This window comes from Caretta caretta, chromosome 5, assembly GCF_965140235.1.
Source record: "Caretta caretta isolate rCarCar2 chromosome 5, rCarCar1.hap1, whole genome shotgun sequence".
NCBI lineage: Eukaryota > Metazoa > Chordata > Testudines > Cheloniidae > Caretta > Caretta caretta.
The window spans coordinates 136,107,761-136,130,112 of NC_134210.1; the positions used below are offsets into that span (position 1 = coordinate 136,107,761).

General features: G+C 46.7%; 2 protein-coding genes across 6 annotated transcripts in view; one reads left to right on the forward strand and one right to left on the reverse strand.

The window, feature by feature from the left end:
- The window catches only part of SMU1 (SMU1 DNA replication regulator and spliceosomal factor), a 29,560-nt gene extending 19,756 nt beyond the window's left edge, over positions 1-9,804 (reverse strand). The window contains exons 1-6 of the mRNA XM_048849712.2: positions 9,675-9,804; positions 8,850-9,060; positions 7,977-8,129; positions 7,131-7,241; positions 4,113-4,241; positions 2,295-2,414 (exon numbers count right to left, since the gene is read on the reverse strand). Coding sequence (XP_048705669.1) covers positions 2,295-2,414; positions 4,113-4,241; positions 7,131-7,241; positions 7,977-8,129; positions 8,850-9,060; positions 9,675-9,700 — 750 coding nt within the window. The 5' untranslated portion in view covers positions 9,701-9,804. The remainder of the gene's footprint in view (positions 1-2,294; positions 2,415-4,112; positions 4,242-7,130; positions 7,242-7,976; positions 8,130-8,849; positions 9,061-9,674) is intronic.
- Positions 9,805-10,873: 1,069 nt separating this feature from the next.
- Positions 10,874-21,961, forward strand: LOC125636528 (uncharacterized). Of its 5 annotated transcripts, none has more exons than XR_012668690.1 (3): positions 10,874-12,632; positions 14,162-14,397; positions 21,418-21,961. XR_012668690.1 is itself a non-coding variant. In XM_048849754.2 (3 exons), the coding sequence occupies exon 3, from the start codon at positions 14,643-14,645 to the stop codon at positions 15,555-15,557; it is 915 nt and encodes a 304-aa protein (XP_048705711.2). In that variant the 5' UTR covers positions 10,874-12,067; positions 12,473-12,632; positions 14,162-14,642; the 3' UTR covers positions 15,558-15,779. The 5 variants fall into 5 exon arrangements, 2 of the variants coding, with proteins under 2 accessions (XP_048705711.2, XP_048705710.2); XM_048849754.2 differs by lacking the exon at positions 21,418-21,961 and having other exon boundaries at positions 10,874-12,067; positions 12,473-12,632; positions 14,162-15,779; XR_012668692.1 differs by lacking the exon at positions 14,162-14,397.
- The last annotated feature ends 391 nt before the right edge of the window (positions 21,962-22,352 follow it).

The following is a 22,352-nucleotide window of genomic DNA, read 5'->3' on the forward strand; positions in this document are numbered from 1 at the left end:
AAGACTGTCGGAGGGAGGAATATTGAGGACCAAACACAAACTTAGGCCCTACACTGAATAAAGCACCTCAAAATGAAACAGGCAAAATTACTGACAAGACTTTTTAAACAAGTGTGGTGCTAAACTTTTTGCTCAAAGTCCCCTGGTAATCCAAGTTTGAAAAAGATAAGAATATTCTGATAGTAGGGCATGTTGTTCTCCATAGCTATCCTACTCAAATAACAAAAATAAAGGTTATGTTAATGAATAATTTAGGATGATACATGTTGTAAACTATGATATCCAAAGATGAAAAATAGCTAAATGGCAAAAAAAGGGCTATACTGTATTAATAATAAATTAACATTAAACTATGAAAAGTGAATGAGTTTGGATAGGCCAGGGTAATACTTATACTAAGGCTTTCACCTAGTCTTTACTTGACAAGAGTGTTGTCTTCCAATTTCTCTCTTATGTAGATTTACTTAAATGAGGCTTACAGCTGACAAGACAAAGGTGATGCTCTGTTTATGGAATGTATCACATTGGAGGACGTACATAAGAGAAAGTTAATCGGTACAATATACAAAACGTAATGCTGAAAAGTCCCTATTTTGGGAAAAACAGGGGTAAGGTGACATGAAGACACGAAAAAAAAGGGGACAGCAAACATTAGATAAATTGAAGCCTGCGCATGTGTATTGTATAGGTTATATAAGCGTTATCTTAATGTTGATTGGATGAAAGCTAATGAATATGTATTATGGGAAGGTACCAAAAGCCAAATGAACAAGGGCCCAAGTCCAGAAACTCAGAAGGGAAGAAAAGCTTCCTGGTACCCCAGAACTTGATAAGATGGAACAGATAGGGGTCCAAGTTATCTGTTTTATTATGTCATCTGTATATGACCAGAAACTAAGCGACAATAATTCTTTTTTAAAATTCATAAATAAAAGCAAGAATTGGGTGGACTCATGCCTCAGTTTCCCACCTTACATGCTCAGCTCTGTTCAATCAATGGCACCAGCCTACAGGACTGATCATTCTGGCAACTGGTTAGTCTCCTTACCAGCTCAACCCCAAGTATTTCTCCAGATGAGTCTGCTAACTACAAGAAACCATGTAATGGTTTTGCAATACACCTCTACCCCGATATGACGCGGTCCTTGGGAGACAAAAAAAATCTCACTGCGTTATATCAAACTTGCTTTGCCTTCCCCCCCCACCCCTTGACGGCCCCCTCCAGAGACCCCCGTCCCTAATCACCCCTCGCCCCGACAGACTCTCACCAGCTGCAGCAGGAAACGGAGGAATGCAGCCCCAGCCCGCTCCACTCCACCACATCCCAGTCACGGCGCTCTGCTTCCTGCCGCCGGTGAGCACAGGGAGGTTGGGGAAAGGATGTCCCCCAGTGCGCTCTACTTTCCTTGCCCTGGCCCCAGGTGTGTCTCTTGGGGGTGGAGTTGGGGAAAGGTCCCGCACTGACCTGAAGCAGGAAATGGAGCGCCGCGGCTGGGAGCTGGCAGAGTGGAACGGGCTGGGGCCGGGCTGCTCCGCCTCCGCTGCTGCCAGTGAGTGAGGGGGGAATCCCTTCCCCCAAGCCCTCTCCCCTGAGCGACACGACTGGGGCCGGTGCAAAGGAAACAGAGTGGGCTTCTCCCGGCCCCCCACTAATCCCCCAGGCCACTCTGGGACTGCAGGGTCCCCAAAAGTGCCCCCACCTCCCCACAGCTCCTGCCTCCCAGACCTGGGGGGTGGGGGGGGGGGTGGGAAAGCCCCTTACAGCCCTCGAGACCCTCTGCCCTTTATCCAACTCCTCAGCCCCGGCACAGCACGGCACCCTTAACACGCTGCTCAGAGCAGCGTGTCGGAGCTTTACCACGATGTATGCAAACCTGCGTTATATCAGTTCGCGTTATATCGGGGTAGAGGTGTAATTATTTCTAGATGTCTATTAAAGGTACGTTATATGGCCCCCTTTACCACAGTATCTAAGCACTTCACAATTTAATATTCTCATCCTCAAATACCTCTGTGAATTACGGCAGAGCTTTTATTCTCATTTTGCAGATGGGGAACTAAGGCACAGAGAGATTAAGTGACTTGTCCAAGGTCACACAGGGTGTCTATGGCAGAGCACAGAACTGATCCTGTATCTGGTACCTCCCAGACCAGCACCCGGGGCTAGCCTTCCCCTCCAAACTCATTTTAGTTAGATTCAGCTGGATTTGAAACCTGGTTTCAGAGTTGAAAAATGCACTCTGTAACCACCAATCAATCCACTTCCCAGTCAAATGAATCCAGAACTACTTTACCTTCCTGATCTTTCCAGTAGTGAAATTCCACACTTCAATGAATCCATCCACAGAGCCTGTTACCAAATACTGACCATCTGGAGAAAACCTAGCACATTCCACATGTGACTTCTGGCCAAACTGTTTTCAAATGAAATAAAAATAGGATTTTAATATGAGATCAGTTTCATTTTAAATCAAGTTAACTCTTTGGTGCCAGTACATGATATATTCCAGGGCTTAAGGTTAATTTATTTTAACTTAGTGGTGGAGAACAGCTGCCAGCTCTACTGGGCTACCTACTTTTAAATAAAAAACAAACCAAACAAACCAACTCCTTTTTGATCAAGAATTATTTGTGCAGCTGCTTTACTTCTATGCCAGCCAGTCTCTGCTTTCAAAAGTAGTCAGATTAGTTTTCATTAATTTTTGCGATCGTGATGTCAATTGACACCTTTACAATGTCTATTTAGCAAACATAATTAATACAGCTGAAAAAAATCAAAAGAAATAAAAATTGTTTTGTTTGAAATGCTATTTGCTACATGAAAAAAATTCAGAGAGAAAAAGCCACTTTTCACTTCCCCTCCAACCCCCATACTAGAAAATAGGGGGTAGGGAAGTACAAAATCAAGAAAGTTTTTCCTCCTCCACTGAAGTGTAACAACATTTTTCATTTCAAAATTTGAACCAAAATTATTTTTTTCCACAACAATAATCATGATTGGAAATGCAGTTTTTGTCAAAAAAGTTTGATGAAAATTTTGATTCACCCTAGCAATTACAAAGAAGTGAATTTAGTGCTGGTGGAAATAGACCAACACAAGCAAGCAGCAGAGCCAGTTTCCAGGTAACCTAACAAGTGCAGCTTGCCTATACTAGGCTGCCTGATTTCCTACCAACCAGGTGGTGTAGCCAAAGCCAGCAGAATGGCTCTTAAGCACAGCAGCAGTTCACCAGCTGCTCCAAGCATTTGCCCAGGGCTGCAATAGCTCCTGCACCTGCTTATTCCTAATCCTGCTCCTGCCTCACTCCAGGTAACCTGGCTCTGATCCTCAGCTCAAGATTCCTGACTTCTGACCCTTGGCTCTGACCCTCGGTTGCAATTTCTGGGTATCGATTCCTGCTCCAACCACTAGACCTGACTGCTCATGTCCAGGTCATTGACACAGAAACCCCTGTAAACCATATTTTCTATTTATTATCAGAACAGGCAGCTTGCAGAGAAAACTGGCAGAGCTACTGAGCATGAACTGGAACTACTGGGCTTATGGAGTTCACCTATAAACCCTGGAAACTCCACAACAGAACAGCTGTCTGCTGTAAGTCAAGCTTTGCAGGAGCACAGAAATTTCAGAGCAGAATCTGTTTCTATATTGAAAACTATATGAAAAGCTTTTTGTTGTTGTGGCTGAAAGCACAAAATACAAAAAATATTAGTTATAACAACAACTTAGTGCTACACTTAGAATCAAAGTTCCCATGACTAATGGAAGTTACTAACATGCATGCACAAAACCAAATTTTTAAGAATCCGTTTTTTCCTGTAGATAATGAGAGCCTTAATCAACCAGAACACAACAGCATTTAAAATTCACAACTCAAAACCACCTGAAATGTAATTAGCATTCCTCCACCCTTAACCGGAGTTTTCATTCAAACCTTCCAAAGATGTACTTCTGGGCCAAGACCAGGCATGGAAAAATTTAAGTAAAAAGGCTAAATTTTCAAAAAGCTATGAGCACATGAAGATCGGGAGTTAAAATGAAAGTCTTGGCTTAAGGTAACTATAGCAAGTACTACCAAGCATTATACAGAAAAAAGTTAGTAGAATTCTACCTTAATATGTCTGCTCAGCTGCGTGGGGAACTTTTCTTCTTCTACATCTTTCACGGCTGCTTTGCCTCTGAACAAATCAATTGTCATCCCTGGAGGAAGCAGTCCCTGGTGCTGTTGCCATTTCAGTGCCTTATGAGAAGCCAAAATGATTATATTTAGAGATCCTTTTCATGAAGTAAGCTCAGTCAGTGTAATCCTCTCAGGAGGAGCTGTGTTACACCAAATTCCTTAGTATAGCAAGCATTTCCTAGAAACCTTCAATAAACTTTGCACTTCTAACTTTTGAACTGAGTGGCCACTCTAAGATTTTTCAGATCAGTTACTCAAAGCAATGCTGTTGCCAGAACTCTGGAAACCAATGCAAAAGTTTGAGCATATCTTTGTTATTTCCAAGTGTTCCTAGCAAGAGAGAAGAGCTGCAGGCCCTCCCTAATTGTTTTCCTTTCAGTAATTTAATTACAAAGGATGAGATAAATATGAAGTTGTACACAGTTAGTAGTTAGTTCTGAAAGAGCTGGCAGAGATCTATTTACATATAAAAGTAAAGGAGCTTTGATAGTCCTTTTATGAACAGATAGAAAAATAAAATTTACTTTATTTTGACATACACAGCCACTACAGTAGAATAATAATTTTCCCAACACAGGACATAATACTTATTTCAAATCAATATACATGAGAACATAAAAATACCCACATGGGTCTGATTAATGGTCCCCAGTATCCTGTCTTCCAATAGTGGCGAATGCCAGGTGCTTCAGAGGGAATGAACAGAACAGGCAATCATTGAGGGTGATCCATCCCCTGTAATCCACTCCCAGCTTCTGGCAAACAAAGGCTAGGGACACTCAGAGCAGGGTGTTGCATCCATGACCACCCTGGCTCGTAGCCATTGGTGGACCAAACCTCCATGAACTTATCTAGTTCTTTTTTGAACCCTGTTATAGTTTTGGGTTTCACAACATCCTCTGGCAAGGAGTTTCACAGGTTGACTGTGTATTGTGTGAAGTAGTACTAGAACTCCTCACTTAACGTTGTAGTTATGTTCCTGAAAAATGCTACTTTAAGCAAAATGAAGTTAAGCGAATCCAATTTCCCCTTTAAGAATTAACTCCAGGGAAATTTTTCTCTCCAGACAAAAGACTACACACACACACACACACACACAAACTATAAGTTTTAAACAAACAATTTAAAGCAATGATGCTTGTGAAGTTTGGTTGAGGTGGTGAAGTCAGAGGGTGGGATATTTCCCAGGGGATGCCTTACTGCTAAATGATGAACTAGCACTCGGCTGAGCCCTCAAGGGTTAACACATTGTTGCTAATGTAGCCTCATGCTCTACAAGGCAGCAGGAATGGAGGGAGGAAACAGCATGGCAGTGGCTGTAAACATTCTTTGTGGAAACTGAACATGATGATGAAACCCTGCTATGCCACTGAAGCGCACCACTGCCTCCACTTTCCAAAGTGCCAGGGTGTGTGAGAGAGTGAGACAGACACACACACCGTGTGTGAGAGAAAGAGACGTGCATTGCCCCTTTAAGTGCACTGACTCCACTGAGTACACTGCCTTTTTAAGTAGATCAGCAAGTTGAGACAGCAGCTGCTGCCAGCAAGCTCCCTCTGTCCTGACCTCTGTCCTGTCCCGCCCTGCTCTATGGAGATGGGGTACAGGAGCGGGGGAAGGGGGACACTGACATCAGCACCCCTCTTCCCTCCTACCCCCTACACAGCAAGCAGGAGGCTCCTGGGAGCAGCACACAGCAGTGGGAGGAAGGATATCTGAAGTGCCCAGGGACAGCCTGCTGGGCAGCTACCACACAGGGAACTTAGGGGAGCTGATGGGGGGGACTGCCGATCCACCCTGGTTCCAAGCGCCCACCAGCTAGCTCCAAAAGGCTGCTCTTTCTTCACGCACTGAACAAAGCGGGCAGCTGCCAAACAGTATAAGGGAGCACTGGCACAACTTTAAATGAGCACATTCTCTAACTGATCAGCAACGTAACAATGAAAAAACGTTAACCAGGACGACGTTGAGTGAAGAGTTACTGTACTTCCTTTTGTTTGTTTTAAACCTGCTGCCTATTAATTTCATTGGGTGACCCCTAGTTCTTGTGTTATGTGAAGAAGTAAACAACATTTCCTTATTCGCTTTCTCCACAACAGTTAAGATTTTATAGGCTTCTATCATATCCCCTTAATTGTCTCTTTTCCAAGCTGAAAAGTCCCAGTCTTATTAATCTCTCTTCTTACAGAAACTGTTCCATACCCCTCATCACTTTTTTGCCCTTCTCTGTACCTTTTCCATTTCCAATATACCTTTTTTGAGATGGGGTGACCAGATCTGCACACAGTATTCAAGATGTGGGCGTACTATGGATTTATATAGAGCCATTGTGATATTTTCTGTCTTATTATCTATCCCTTTCCTAATGATGCCTAACATTCTGTTAGCTTTATTGACTGCTGCTGCACATTGAGTGGGTATTTTCAGAGACCTATTTACAATGACTCCAAGATCTCTCTCTTTACTTTACTTTCTTTAATTTACTTTAAATAAAGTTTAAGCAATGAAAAAAGTTAAAGTAGAACTTTATTAGTTCACACTCACCAGGAAGTCCATTGCAAGTGACTGAGTTTTGAAAGGAGTAATCAATTTAAAAAGCAGGGACAAAATCTCATGAAATATAACTTATTTAAATAGTTTATTTTAGCTTTATTTATTATCATCTATTAATACCCATAACCTATTCTATAAAAAAACAAAACTAACAACAAAAAAAACCCCATAAACCACAAACAGCAATTTTAGGAACATGACCTCTTACTATAGCTATTAAATCCTTGATGCCAGGAAGGAAGAGACTTATTTGCATGTGCTATTTATAAAGTGTGAGATTAATGTGGTTCTGTTGTGGCAAAGCTTAGGACCAGGCCACCCAAATTTCAGTCTCATACATTAAAAGTCTAGAAACAAATTGGTATAGTTAGTAAATATATTTTCTTCAAAAAGTACCTGCCCCAACAATGCCATAAGACGCGATGGAGGTACTACACTGACTTCTCCAGCTAAAGCTTGTGCAATAGCAGCTCTCCGTTTCTCTTTGCTGCTGCCATCTGGGTATGCCTAGGAAGAAGATACATGTGAAATTATCATTTCCTGCAAGAATTTTGTCACAGATCTCTGTCACTTTGATTAAAAATAAGATACAACTACAAGTGTTTGAGGGACCAAGGAGCGAAGCGAATCAAAAAGAAGACAAAAGCATTTTGTGTGGCCAAAAAAAATTCTAGATGCGAAACACACCTGAATAAAGGGATTAAATTTAGATTTAAACAAACCCAGTCTAAATCAAATATATAAAAGACAATACCTGGCAATTTTATAATTTTTTTTAATGTACAAAGCATTTTCAGATCTACAGGAGTGGACAATTATTGTTTCCAACATTTTAAAGATGGGAAAATGAGACACAGACGACTTAGGTGACTTGCCCAAGATCACACCTGAAGTCTGTGGCAGAAATGAAAACTGGACCATGATTGTCTGAGTCTCAGTCCAGTGTTTTAACCACTTGTGAATCTTAAAAAGGATGTATTCATGAAGTGCTTAATAAAAATCACAAAAAACATTAAAAACTGCAGTATCGTAACAAAATAAAAACGACATACTGAAAGTACAAACACAGAATTTGAGAGATGGGGATGACTTACACAGAAAAACCAAGAAGGGAAAAAAATACTAAACAGAGTAAGCTTTTCATTAATAAGTGTGCCGTGCAAAAAAGAGTTACGCTAATTACAAATTCTCCAAGTCATATAACTACAACTTTTTTTTAAAAATTCCACAAATACAACTTACCTCACGAGGGTCAAAGTAGGACCTGGCCAGGAGATTCTCAAGGTGAATGTATCTCTCTGGCTGAGTCTGTTTTAACATGATCATAGGGTCAGTTTGCCTCAGGAGGGATCTAGCAGCACCCAGCTCACGGAGTTCTATTAATTCAAGAACAACCTAGAGTAACATAGAAACATGACAGGTTTCAGAGTAGCAGCCGTGTTAGTCTGTATCCACAAAAAGAAAAGGAGGACTTGTGGCACCTTAGAGACTAACCAATTTATTTGAGCATAAGCTTTCGTGAGCTACAGCTCACTTCATCGGATGCATGTTAGCATCCACAAGATAAAATACAACTCTGACGTTAACAGTTAAACAATGGGATAGTATTTACAAATGCAAAGTGTGAATATGATCTAAAGAATAAACTCTTCACACACTATTTATCCTTGCTTTGAAGAATTTTGTGGTTAAAAATGGAGATATGATTTTATACATAGATGCAAGAAATATTTTCCACCTCAACCTTCAAGGATCATTTGTTCACTATTGATGCTGAAGGTATGTATCTGACATGCATCCAAAGCTGAATTTCCTATCTATAAAGTAATTCTACAAACCGAAGTTTTTAAGATTTGAGCAGTGCATCACAGGGGGAAGAAAGATCTTGACAATTAGATGTGCAATTTGTTTCTTCCCCACAACGCTAGTTTTTCCCTTAGTGGCACTCATCCAATGGTGCAGAGCACGCATTCTGACCCAGGAAACCCAAAACCAACTCATGATTTTCCCTTGTGACATTCTGATAGCTTTGATTTTGTGGTTAATGGCAGCAGATTGGTGTTCATAAATGCACAGTGGGGTGCGTGGCTGGTACTGTATTGCTGACACGTCCACCTGTTCATATAGGTCGATCAGGGTCTTGTCCGGCAGCTTGAGAGACTGTATGGCCTGCAACACTGTGTCCCAGTGCCCACTGTTGATATCAGCCACGAAGCTCTCAATGCTGTCCACAGTGTTGAGGGACACAGTGGTCTCCTCCTGGAGGGTGGCCAGTGCACGGTGAAGGCTGTTCTCCTTCAGGTACTGCATAATGAGCCGGATCACGCTGCGAGGGGGACGGAGGCACAGAGACACCCAAGGGTCAGGATCAAACCTCCCTCAAGGAGCAGCCCCAGGGTCACCCCCAACCCGATACCTTCCAGGAACGGGACCAGAACCACACCCCCTACCCGGGAAAGGGGCTGAGGTCACCCCCACAACCCGGGAACCCCCGGGAACGGGGCCGGGGCCACCCCTCCCCCCACCTCAGGAACCCCCGGGAACGGGGCCGGGGCCACCCCTCCCCCCACCTCAGGAACCCCGGGGAACGGGGCCGGAGCCACCCCAGGAACGGCCGGGGCCACCCCCCACCTTGGGAACCTCCGGGAACGGGGCCGTGGCCACCCCCCAACCCGGGAACCCCCGGGAACGGGGCCGGGGCCACCTCAGGAACCCCCGGGAACGGGGCCGGGGCCGGAGCCACCCCAGGAACGGCCGGGGCCACCCCCCACCTTGGGAACCTCCGGGAACGGGGCCGTGGCCACCCCCCAACCCGGGAACCCCCGGGAACGGGGCCGGGGACACCCCTCCCCCCCAACCCGGGAACCCCCGGGAACGGGGCCGGGGCCGGGCCACCCCCCAACCCAATGCCCCCGGGCTCACGCCCCTCCCCGCGCTCACTCCGAGGACTCGATTTCTATCGACATCTTGGACCGCCCACGATCCCCTCAGCTCCCACCAGACAGAACAACAAGCGCCACTTCCGGCCACGCGCATACCCACTTCCGTGGGTGGGCCAGGAGCGACTCACTCGCTGCTCAGCACGCATGCGCAAAACAAAGGCCGGGGGCCGAGCGGTGGAGCGCGCTCCCCCGCGCTCTGTGAGCAGCGCGCATGCGCAAAAGACAGACGCAGTCAGCGCCGTGAAATGTGCGCCCGGCCGGAGGTCTCCTCATTGCGCATGCGCACAGTGAGGGAGTCACCCAATCACGGCCGGCGACGGGAAATTCAACCCCTCCCCCACCAAAACCCGCCACCCGCAACTGCTGAACGAGGAAAAGGTGACCAACGGACTCCCTCACGTGACCGGCGGAGCGCGCCGCGAGCCGCCAGGCGAAGGGGCGCGGCCAGCGAGGGGCGGGGCTTCGCCGCCAGCTCCATTGAGCCCCGCCGGGGCGGGCCCCTCCCTGCCGCGGGCGCTGGCGGCGGCTCCCGGGCCCCGGGCCCAGCAGCAGCGCGCAGGCCCGGGGCCTGGCTGGGCCGGCCGCGGGAGAGCGCCCGGGGGTGACCCCGCCCGCGGAGGCCGCCGCAGCGGAGAGGCCCGGGCCGGGGCCCCGCAAGCCGTGCGCCTCTGGTGGCGGGGGGTTAGCGGGGGGCCGCGGAGCCCGGGCGCTCGCGGGCCTCGCCAGCGGGGACTCCTCCGCCCTTAGGGCGCCGGGGGCTGGGCCAGAGGGCTCCAACTGGCAAGTGTGGCCAAGCCCTTGGAGGCTGACAGATTCATTGGGGCATAAGCTTTCCAGGGCTAAGACCCACTTCATCAGATGCCTGGAGTGGAAAATGCAGTAAGCGGGTATAAATAGGACAGTACATGAAGAGATGGGAGTTGCCTTACCAGGTGTGGGGGGGTCAGTGCTAACCAGGCCAATTCGATCAAGGTGAACGTCCTCCTTTCCCAACAGTTGACAAGAAGGGGTGAATATCAACAGAGGGAAAAAGAACAGGAGGACTTGTGGCACCTTAGAGACTGACCCATTTATTTGAGCATGAGCTTTCGTGAGCTACAGCTCACTTCATCGGATGTATACCGTGGAAACTGCAGCAGACATCCGATGAAGTGAGCTGTAGCTCACGAAAGCTCATGCTCAAATAAATTGGTTAGTCTCTAAGGTGCCACAAGTCCTCCTTTTCTTTTTGCGAATACAGACTAACACGGCTGTTCCTCTGAAACAGAGGGAAAATTACTTTTTGTAGTGACCCAGCCACTCCCAGCCTTTATTCAGGCCTAACTTGATGGTGTCCAGTTTGCAAATTAATTCCAGTTCTGCAGTTTCTCTTTGAAGTCAACCCCTGCAACAGACCCCGTTGCCAACTCTGTCTGCATATCTATTCAAGGGACACCATCATAGGACCTAACCACATCAGCCACACACATCTACCGATGTGATCTATGCCATCATGTGCCAGCAACGCCCCTCTGCCATGTACATTGGCCAAACCAGACAGTCTCTATGGAAAAGAATAAATGGACACAAATCTGATATCAAGAATTATAACATTCAAAAACAAGTAGAACATTTCAATCTCCCTGGATACTCAATAACAGACTTAAGTGGCAACCCTTCAACAAAAAAACTTCAAAAAACAGACTCCAATGAGAAACTGCAGAACTGGAATTAATTTGCAAACTGGATACAATTAACTTAGGCTTGAATAGAGACTGGGAGTGGATGGGTCACTACAAAAACTAATTTCTCCCTGCTAATACTCACAGCTTCTTGTCAACTGTTTGAAATGGGCTACCATGATTACATTGGCCTCATTAGCACTACAAAAATGAATTTTCCTCCTTGTAAACTGTTGAAAAAAGCACACTTCCACCTTAATTGAATTGGCTCCTTAGCACTGACCCCCCCCCCACGTGGTAAGGCAACTCCCATCTTTTCATGTGCTGTGTATTTATACCTGCCTCTGCATTTTCCACTCCATGCATCTGATGAAGTGGGTTTTAAGCCACAAAAGCTTATGCCCAAATAAATTTGTTAATCTCTAAGGTGCCATAAGGACTCCTCATTGTCTTTGCTGATACAGACTGCTGTGGCTACCACTGATGGAAGTTGATGGATTTCCACTTCATAGGGCTAAATGCAGTGCCTTGTATGGTGACAGGTTTCAGAGTGGTAGCCGTGTTAGTCTGTATCAGCAGAAAGAACGAGGAGTACTTGTGGCACCGTAGACACTACTGCATTTAGCCATATGGAATGGAAATCTATCAACTTCATGAAAAAACTCGTACAGATACAGGCAGACATCATCTTCCTTTCCAAATGCAAAACATCATACCAAAAGGACTGAAGGTAAAAAATCCATTACAATTTTCTCCTGCTGATAATAACCCACCTTAATCGATTTGTCTTGTTAGCACTGGTATGGCAACCCCCATTTTATTCACATTCTCTATGTGTGTGTATATATATATATATCTTCCTACTGTATTTTCCACTACATGCATCTGATGAAGTGGGCTTTAGCCCACGAAAGCTTTTGATCAAATAAATTTGTTAGTCTCTAAGGTGCCACAAGTACTCCTTGTTCTTACTACAGAGTTAGCTCGATGTAAGACAGCTTACGTTGACCTAACTCTGTAGTGTAGACCAGGCCATAGACAAAGCAAAGTGGGGATTTGAGGGAAAAATGACCTGAGACCAATTGGAGCAAATGGCATATTTTGTTCTGACCTCACTGTGTTTGCTGGAACATAGAGATAGACAATAGAGAACATACAGTAAGCCCCAAAGACCAAGATGTCTTCAAAACTGTGCTGCCTTCAGCCCTACCCCAGAATGTGAAGTGCCTGGTTTTGAACGATGACCATGCTAGACAGCAGCTCCAAGGATCACTGGACAGGGTTTTTCTTTTCAGGTAATTATAAAACAGGACCATTGCTCTTTCTCTTCATCCCATCCAAGTGTAGAACAAGTTTCTGGAAGAGCAGTCTATTGTCTGCAGTATTTACTGGTATTAGCTGTACTGGCCACCAGATGTCACTGATAAACAACAGCTTTCATCAGTATCATTCTGGTTTTGCAGAATTTGTATAAGCCATTCACTTCCCTTTGGCCCTGTGAAATGCTGTGATCCTGATCCAAGGAGAGGTACCTCCTGGTGGGTTCATTACTGTATTTGACCAGCTGATAAACCTGATCAAAAAGCCAGGTATCCCTCACTGACAGAATAAATCATAGACTGCGCCTACTGGACTTTTGAAATCCAGGGGAGTTAGGCACTTACTGCGATTTTGAAAATTGCACTAAGGATTAGATCTGCCAAAGGGACTTAGGGTATGTCTACACTACGGAGTTAGGTTGAATTTATAGAAGTCGTTTTTTTAGAAATCAATTTTATATATTCGAGTGTGTGTGTCCCCACAGAAAATGCTCTAAGTGCATTAACTCAGCGGAGTGCTTCCACAGTACCGAGGCAACCGTCGACTTCCGGAGTGTTGCTCTGTGGGTAGCTATCCCACAGTTCCCGCAGTCTCCACTGCCCATTAGAATTCTGGGTTGAGATCCCAATGCCTGATGGGGCTAAAACATTGTCGCGGGTGGTTCTGGGTACATATCATCAGGCCCCTGTTCCCTCCCTGCCTCCGTGAAAGCAAGGGCACACAATCGTTTCGCGCCTTTTTTCCTGAGTTACCTGTGCAGACGCCATACCACGGCAAGCATGGAGCCCGCTCAGGTAACCGTCACCCTATGTCTCCTGGGTGCTGGCAGACGTGCTACTGCATTGCTACACAGTAGCAGCAACCCATTGCCTTCTGGCAGCAGATGGTGCAATATGACTGGTAGCCGTCATCGTAATGTCCGAGGTGCTCCTGGCCACGTCGGCCAGGAGCGCCTGGGCAGACATGGGCGCGGGGACTAAATTTGGAGTGACTTGACCAGGTCATTCTCTTTAGTCCTGCAGTCAGTCCTATTGAATCGTCTTATGGTGAGCAGGCAGGCGATACGGATTGCTAGCAGTCGTACTGTACCATCTTCTGCCAGGCAGGCAAGAGATGAGGATGGATAGCAGTTGTATTGCACCATCTTCTGCCGAGCAGCCATGAGATGTGGATGGTATGCAGTCTTTCTGCACCCTCTGCTGCCAGCCAAAGATGTAAAAGATAGATGGAGTGGATCAAAACAAGAAATAGACCAGATTTGTTTTGTACTCATTTGCTTCCCCCCCTCCCCCGTCTAGGGGACTCATTCCTCTAGCTCACACCGCAGTCACTCACAGAGAAGGTGCAGTGAAGTAAATCTAGCCATGTATCAATCAGAGGCTAGACTAACCTCCTTGTTCCAATAAGAACAATAACTTAGGTGCACCATTTCTTATTGGAACCCTCCGTGAAGTCCTGCCTGAAATACTCATTGATGTAAAGCCACCCCCTTTGTTGATTTTAGCTCCCTGAAGCCAACCCTGTAAGCCATGTCGTCAGTCGCCCCTCCCTCCGTCAGAGCAACGGCAGACAATCGTTCCGCGCCATTTTTCTGTGTGGACGCCATACCACGGCAAGCATGGAGGCCACTCAGCTCACTTTAGGAGCACATTAAACACCACACGCATTATCCAGCAATATATGCAGCACCAGAACCTGGCAGAGCGATACGGGGCGAGGAGGCGACGTCAGCACAGTCACGTGAGTAATCAGGACATGGACACAGATTTCTCTGAAAGCATGGGCCCTGCCAATGCATGCATCATGGTGCTAATGGGGCAGGTTCATGCTGTGGAACGCCGATTCTGGGCTCGGGAAACAAGCACAGACTGGTGGGACCGCATAGTGTTGCAGGTCTGGGACGATTCCCAGTGGCTGCGAAACTTTCGCATGCGTAAGGGCACTTCCATGGAATTTGTGACTTTCTTTCCCCTGCCCTGAGGCGCATGAATACCAAGATGAGAGCAGCCCTCACAGTTGAGAAGCGAGTGGCGATAGCCCTGTGGAAGCTTGCAACGCCAGACAGCTACCGGTCAGTTGGGAATCAATTTGGAGTGGGCAAATCTACTGTGGGGGCTGCTGTGATGCAAGTAGCCCACGCAATCAAAGATCTGCTGATATCAAGGGTAGTGACCCTGGGAAATGTGCAGGTCATAGTGGATGGCTTTGCTGCAATGGGATTCCCTAACTGTGGTGGGGCTATAGACGGAACCCATATCCCTATCTTGGCACCGGAGCACCAAGCCGCCGAGTACATAAACCGCAAGGGGTACTTTTCGATAGTGCTGCAAGCTCTGGTGGATCACAAGGGACGTTTCACCAACATCAACGTGGGATGGCCGGGAAAGGTACATGACGCTCGCATCTTCAGGAACTCTGGTCTGTTTCAAAAACTGCAGGAAGGGACTTTATTCCCAGATCAGAAAATAACTGTTGGGGATGTTGAAATGCCTATATGTATCCTTGGGGACCCAGCCTACCCCTTAATGCCATGGCTCATGAAGCCGTACACAGGCAGCCTGGACAGTAGTCAGGAGCTGTTCAACTACAGGCTGAGCAAGTGCAGAATGGTGGTAGAATGTGCATTTGGACGTTTAAAGGCGCGCTGGTGCAGTTTACTGACTCGCTTAGACCTCAGCGAAACCAATATTCCCACTGTTATTACTGCTTGCTGTGTGCTCCACAATATCTGTGAGAGTAAGAGGGAGACGTTTATGGCAGGGTGGGAGGTTGAGGCAAATCGCCTGGTTGCTGGTTATGCGCAGCCAGACACCAGGGCGGTTAGAAGAGCACAGGAGGGCGTGGTACGCATCAGAGAAGCTTTGAAAACCAGTTTCATGACTGGCCAGGCTACGGTGTGAAAGTTCTCTTTGTTTTTCCTTGATGAAACCCCCCACCCCTTGGTTCACTCTACTTCCCTGTAAGCTAACCACCCTCCCCTCCTCCCTTCGATCACCGCTTGCAGAGGCAATAAAGTCATTGTTGCTTCACATTCATGCATTCGTTATTCATTCATCACACAAATAGGGGGATGACTACCAAGGTAGCCCAGGAGGGGTGGTGGAGGAGGGAAGGAAAATGCCACACAGCACTTTAAAAGTTTACAACTTTAAAATTTATTGAATGCCAGCCTTCTTTTTTTTGGGCAATCCTCTGTGGCGGAGTGGCTGGTTGGCCGGAGGCCCCCCCACCGCATTCTTGGGCGTCTGGGTGTGGAGGCTATGGAACTTGGGGAGGAGGGCAGTTGGTTACACAGGGGCTGTAGTGGCAGTCTGTGCTCCAGCTGCCTTTGCTGCAGCTCAACCATACACTGGAGCATACTGGTTTGGTCCTCCAGCAGCCTCAGCATTGAATCCTGCCTCCTCTCATCACGCTGCCACCACATTTGAGCTTCAGCCCTGTTTTCACCCGCCACCTCTCCTCCCGGTCATTTTGTGCTTTCCTGCACTCTGACATTATTTGCCTCCACGCATTCATCTGTGCTCTGTCAGTGTGGGAGGACAGCATGAGCTTGGAGAACATTTCATCGCGAGTGCATTTTTTTTTTCTTTCTAAGCTTCACTAGCCTCTGGGAAGGAGAAGATCCTGTGATCATTGAAACGCATGCAGCTGGTGGAGAAAAAAAAGGGACAGCGGTATTTAAAAAGACACATTTTATAAAACAGGTTTCAGAGGAACAGCCGTGTTAGTCTGTATTCGCAAAAAGAAAAGGAGTACTTGTGGCACCTTAGAGACTAACCAATTTATTTGAGCATGAGCTTTCGTGAGCCACAGCTCACTTCATCAGATGTGTACCGTGGAAACTGCAGCAGACTTTATATACACACAGAGAATATGAAACAATACCTCCTCCCACCCCACTTTCCTGCTGGTAATAGCTTATCTAAAGTGATCAGCAGGTGGGCCATTTCCAGCACAAATCCAGGTTTTCTCACCCTCCACCCCCCACACAAATTCACTCTCCTGCTGGTGCTAGCCCATCCAAAGTGACAACTCTTTACATAATCAAGTCGGGCTATTTCCTGCATAGATCCAGGTTCTCTCACTTCCCCCCCACCCCCATACACACACAAACTCACTCTCCTGCTGGTCTAAACTGACCACTCTCCAAGTTTAAATCCAAGTTAAACCAGAATATCTGGGGGGGGGGTAGGAAAAAACAAGAGGAAACAGGCTACCTTGCATAATGACTTAGCCACTCCCAGTCTCTATTTAAGCCTAAATTAATAGTATCCAATTTGCAAATGAATTCCAATTCAGCAGTTTCTCGCTGGAGTCTGGATTTGAAGTATATTTGTTTTAAGATAGCGACCTTCATGTCTGTGATTGCGTGACCAGAGAGATTGAAGTGTTCTCCGACTGGTTTATGAATGTTATAATTCTTGACATCTGATTTGTGTCCATTTATTCTTTTACGTAGAGAGTGTCCAGTTTGACCAATGTACATGGCAGAGGGGCATTGCTGGCACATGATGGCATATATCACATTGGTGGATGTGCAGGTGAACGAGCCTCTGATAGTGTGGCTGATGTTATTAGGCCCTGTGATGGTGTCCCCTGAATAGATATGTGGGCACAATTGGCAACGGGCTTTGTTGCAAGGATAAGTTCCTGGGTTAGTGGTTCTGTTGTGTGGTATGTGGTTGTTGGTGAGTATTTGCTTCAGGTTGCGGGGCTGTCTGTAGGCAAGGACTGGCCTGTCTCCCAAGACTTGTGAGAGTGTTGGGTCATCCTTTAGGATAGGTTGTAGATCCTTAATAATGCGTTGGAGGGGTTTTAGTTGGGGGCTGAAGGTGACCGCTAGTGGCGTTCTGTTATTTTCTTTGTTAGGCCTGTCCTGTAGTAGGTAACTTCTGGGAACTCTTCTGGCTCTATCAATCTGTTTCTTTACTTCTGCAGGTGGGTATTGTAGTTGTAAGAAAGCTTGACAGAGATCTTGTAGGTGTTTGTCTCTGTCTGAGGGGTTGGAGCAAATGCGGTTGTATCGCAGAGCTTGGCTGTAGACGATGGATCGTGTGGTGTGGTCAGGGTGAAAGCTGGAGGCATGCAGGTAGGAATAGCGGTCAGTAGGTTTCCGGTATAGGGTGGTGTTTATGTGGCCATTGTTTATTAGCACTGTAGTGTCCAGGAAGTGGATCTCTTGTGTGGACTGGACCAGGCTGAGGTTGGTGGTGGGATGGAAATTGTTGAAATCATGGTGGAATTCCTCAAGGGCTTCTTTTCCATGGGTCCAGATGATGAAGATGTCATCAATATAGCGCAAGTAGAGTAGGGGCTTTAGGGGACGAGAGCTGAGGAAGCGTTGTTCTAAATCAGCCATAAAAATGTTGGCATACTGTGGGGCCATGCGGGTACCCATAGCAGTGCCGCTGATCTGAAGGTATACATTGTCCCCAAATGTGAAATAGTTATGGGTAAGGACAAAGTCACAAAGTTCAGCCACCAGGTTAGCCGTGACATTATCGGGTATAGTGTTCCTGACGGCCTGTAGTCCATCTTTGTGTGGAATGTTGGTGTAGAGGGCTTCTACATCCATAGTAGCCAGGATGGTGTTATCAGGAAGATCACCGATGGATTGAAGTTTCCTCAGGAAGTCAGTGGTGTCTCGAAGGTAGCTGGGAGTGCTGGTAGCGTAGGGCCTGAGGAGGGAGTCTACATAGCCAGACAATCCTGCTGTCAGGGTGCCAATGCCTGAGATGATGGGGCGCCCAGGATTTCCAGGTTTATGGATCTTGGGTAGTAGATAGAATATCCCAGGTCGGGGTTCCAGGGGTGTGTCTGTGCGGATTTGATCTTGTGCTTTTTCAGGAAGTTTCTTGAGCAAATGTTGTAGTTGCTTTTGGTAACTCTCAGTGGGATCATAGGGTAATGGCTTGTAGAAACTCGTGTTGGAGAGCTGCCGAGCAGCCTCTTGTTCATATTCCGACCTATTCATGATGACAACAGCACCTCCTTTGTCAGCCTTTTTGATTATGATGTCAGAGTTGTTTCTGAGGCTGTGGATGGCATTGCGTTCCGCATGGCTGAGGTTATGGGGCAAGTGATGCTGCTTTTCCACAATTTCAGCCCGTGCACGTCGGCGGAAGCACTCTATGTAGAAGTCCAGTCTGCTGTTTCGACCTTCAGGAGGAGTCCATCTAGAATCCCTCTTTCTGTAGTGTTGGCAGGGAGACCTCTGTGGATTAGTATGTTATCCCCTCTGCCATGTACATTGGTCAAACTGGACAGTCTCTACGTAAAAGAATAAATGGACACAAATCAGATGTCAAGAATTATAACATTCATAAACCAGTCGGAGAACACTTCAATCTCTCTGGTCACGCAATCACAGACATGAAGGTCGCTATCTTAAAACAAAAAAACTTCAAATCCAGACTCCAGCGAGAAACTGCTGAATTGGAATTCATTTGCAAATTGGATACTATTAATTTAGGCTTAAATAGAGACTGGGAGTGGCTAAGTCATTATGCAAGGTAGCCTGTTTCCTCTTGTTTTTTCCTCCCCCCCCCCCCCCCCCCAGATGTTCTGGTTTAACTTGGATTTAAACTTGGAGAGTGGTCAGTTTAGACCAGCAGGAGAGTGAGTTTGTGTGTGTATGGGGGTGGGGGGGAAGTGAGAGAACCTGGATCTATGCAGGAAATAGCCCGACTTGATTATGTAAAGAGTTGTCACTTTGGATGGGCTAGCACCAGCAGGAGAGTGAATTTGTGTGGGGGGTGGAGGGTGAGAAAACCTGGATTTGTGCTGGAAATGGCCCACCTGCTGATCACTTTAGATAAGCTATTACCAGCAGGAAAGTGGGGTGGGAGGAGGTATTGTTTCATATTCTCTGTGTGTATATAAAGTCTGCTGCAGTTTCCACGGTACACATCTGATGAAGTGAGCTGTGGCTCACGAAAGCTCATGCTCAAATAAATTGGTTAGTCTCTAAGGTGCCACAAGTACTCCTTTTATTTTATAAAACAGTGGCTACACTCTTTCAGGGTAAACCTTGCTGTTAACATTACATACATAGCACATGTGCTTTCGTTACAAGGTCTCATTTTGCCTCCCCCCACCGCGTGGCTACCCCCTCAACCTTCCCCCCTCCCTGTGGCTAACAGCGGGGAACATTTCTGTTTAGCCACAGGCAAACAGCCCAGCGGGAATGAGCTCCTCTGAGTGTCCCCTGAAGAAAAGCACTCTATTTCAGCCAGGTGACCATGAATTATATCTCACTCTCCTGAGGATAACACAGAGAGATAAAGAACGGATGTTGTTTGAAAGCCAGCAAACATACACTGCAATGCTTTGTTGTACAATGATTCCCGAGTTCGTGTTACTGGCCTGGAGTGGTAAAGTGTCCTACCATGAAGGATGCAATAAGGCTGCCCTCCCCAGAAACCTTTTGCAAAGGCTTTGGGAGTACATCCAGGAGAACCGCGAATGCCAGGGCAAAGTAATCCTTTCACATGCTTGCTTTTAAACCATGTATAGTATTTTAAAAGGTACACTCACCGGAGGTCCCTTCTCCGCCTGCTGGGTCCAGGAGACAGCCTTGGGTGGGTTCGGGGGGTACTGGCTCCAGGTCCAGAGTGAGAAACAGTTCCTGGCTGTCGGGAAAACCGGTTTCTCTGCTTCCTTGCTGTGAGCTATCTACAACCTCATCATCATCATCTTTGTCCCCAAAACCTGCTTCCGTATTGCCTCCATCTCCATTGAAGGAGTCAAACAACACGGCTGGGGTAGTGGTGGCTGAACCGCCTAAAATGGCATGCAGCTCATCATAGAAGCGGCATGTTTGGGGCTCTGACCCAGAGCGGCCGTTCGCCTCTCTGGTTTTCTGGTAGGCTTGCCTCAGCTCCTTCAGTTTCACGCCGCACTGCTTCGGGTCCCTGTTATGGCCTCTGTCCTTCATGCCCTGGGAGATTTTGACAAAGGTTTTGGCATTTCGAAAACTGGAACGGAGTTCTGATAGCACGGATTCCTTTCCCCAAACAGCGATCAGATCCCGTACCTCCCGTTCGGTCCATGCTGGAGCTCTTTTGCGATTCTGGGACTCCATCATGGTCACCTCTGCTGATGAGCTCTGCATGGTCACCTGCAGCTTGCCACGCTGGCCAAACAGGAAATGAGATTCAAAAGTTCGCGGTTCTTTTCCTGTCTACCTGGCCAGTGCATCTGAGTTGAGAGTGCTGTCCAGAGCGGTCACAATGGAGCCAATACCGTCGAATTATGTCCACAGTACCCCAAATTCGACCTGGCAAGGCCGATTTAAGCGCTAATCCACTTGTCAGGGGTGGAGTACAGAAATCGATTTTAAGAGCCCTTTAAGTCGAAATAAAGGGCTTCATCGTGTGGACGGGTGCAGGTTTACATCGATTTAACGCTGCTAAATTCGACCTAAAGTCCTAGTGTAGACCAGGGCTTAGGCTCAGTGTTGCAGGATGTAACATTTAGGTTCCCTGCCAGCCAGTGGAATCCAGAGCCCTGAATTAGTTGCCCAGGCTCCCTACACAATGCATGGGAAATGTTAGTGCCTAAGAGTGGGATTCACAAAAGCCTGTGTCATGGCTGGGGTGTGGATGGTCAGGCCTAGTGGTTGGAGCAGGAGTCAGCTGCCAGGAGTCAGAGTCAAGGGTCAGAGCTGGAATCAGGAACCGGTAGTCAAGCTGAGGGTCAGCTGTATTCATCACAAATGTTGGAGATTATACCTTAATATTAAAATGTTTTTTGTTTTAGGAAACTCTGTGATACAGCCTTCAATTACGTGTCCTCGAATGGTGAAACTACTGAAAGGCTCTGGCTCTCATACTCACCATCGACTGACTGTGTCTTCTGTTTTGTGTGCAAATTGTTTTCTCCGAACAGCACATCTGCACTAGCCAAGAGAGGATTTGATTCATGGGATCACATTGGCAGACTTGGTGACCCTGAAAGTTCTTCTGAGCACTGACAAGCTCTCACAGCTTATATAATACGTTTATTGAAGACTCAAACCCTTGATAAACATACAAGAGATAGACATATTAAAGAAATTACTGGACAGAAGCATTGAAGCGAGTCTTATCAGCAATAACATTTCTGAGAACACGAGCTCTGGCACTGAGACGGGCTAATGAAAGCTTTGGCAGTCTTAATAATGGCAACTTCATTGGCTGCTTAGAGTTGGTAGCAGAATATGACCCTTACCTGGCCCTCTACAACAAGTATGGGAATGCTGGTCATGGCACAACATCATATCTATCATCAAAAATCTGTGAAGAGTTCATCAAACTCATGGCTGACAATGTAAAGCAGGACATTGTGGATGAGGTAAAATTGGCTAATTATTTTTCCTTCAGCATTGATTCCACACCGGATATTAGCCATGCTGATCAGCTGACATTTACTTCGTGCTACATGCTGAATAACTGCACACCTATGGAACGCTTCTTGAATTTTGTTCCAGTTACATGGCATACAGGACTTCATTGATTTAATGTTATCATTGAAACCTTAAGTGACGAACTAAATATCCATCTAAAGCAGGGGTCTCAAACATGCAGCCCACAGAGTTCTTTGCTGCGGCCCGCCAAGCTCCCTGACCCCCCCCTCCGAGTTACTTCCTGTGGCCGCTACCCTCCCCTCATCCCCTGCTCCCCACAGCGCCACTCCCCACTCCTTTGCCTACCTCC

Coding starts and splice junctions, on each gene's coding strand:
- LOC125636528 (XM_048849754.2), top strand. CDS start 14,643: ATGAATACCAAGATGAGAGCAGCCCTCACAGTTGAGAAGCGAGTGGCG.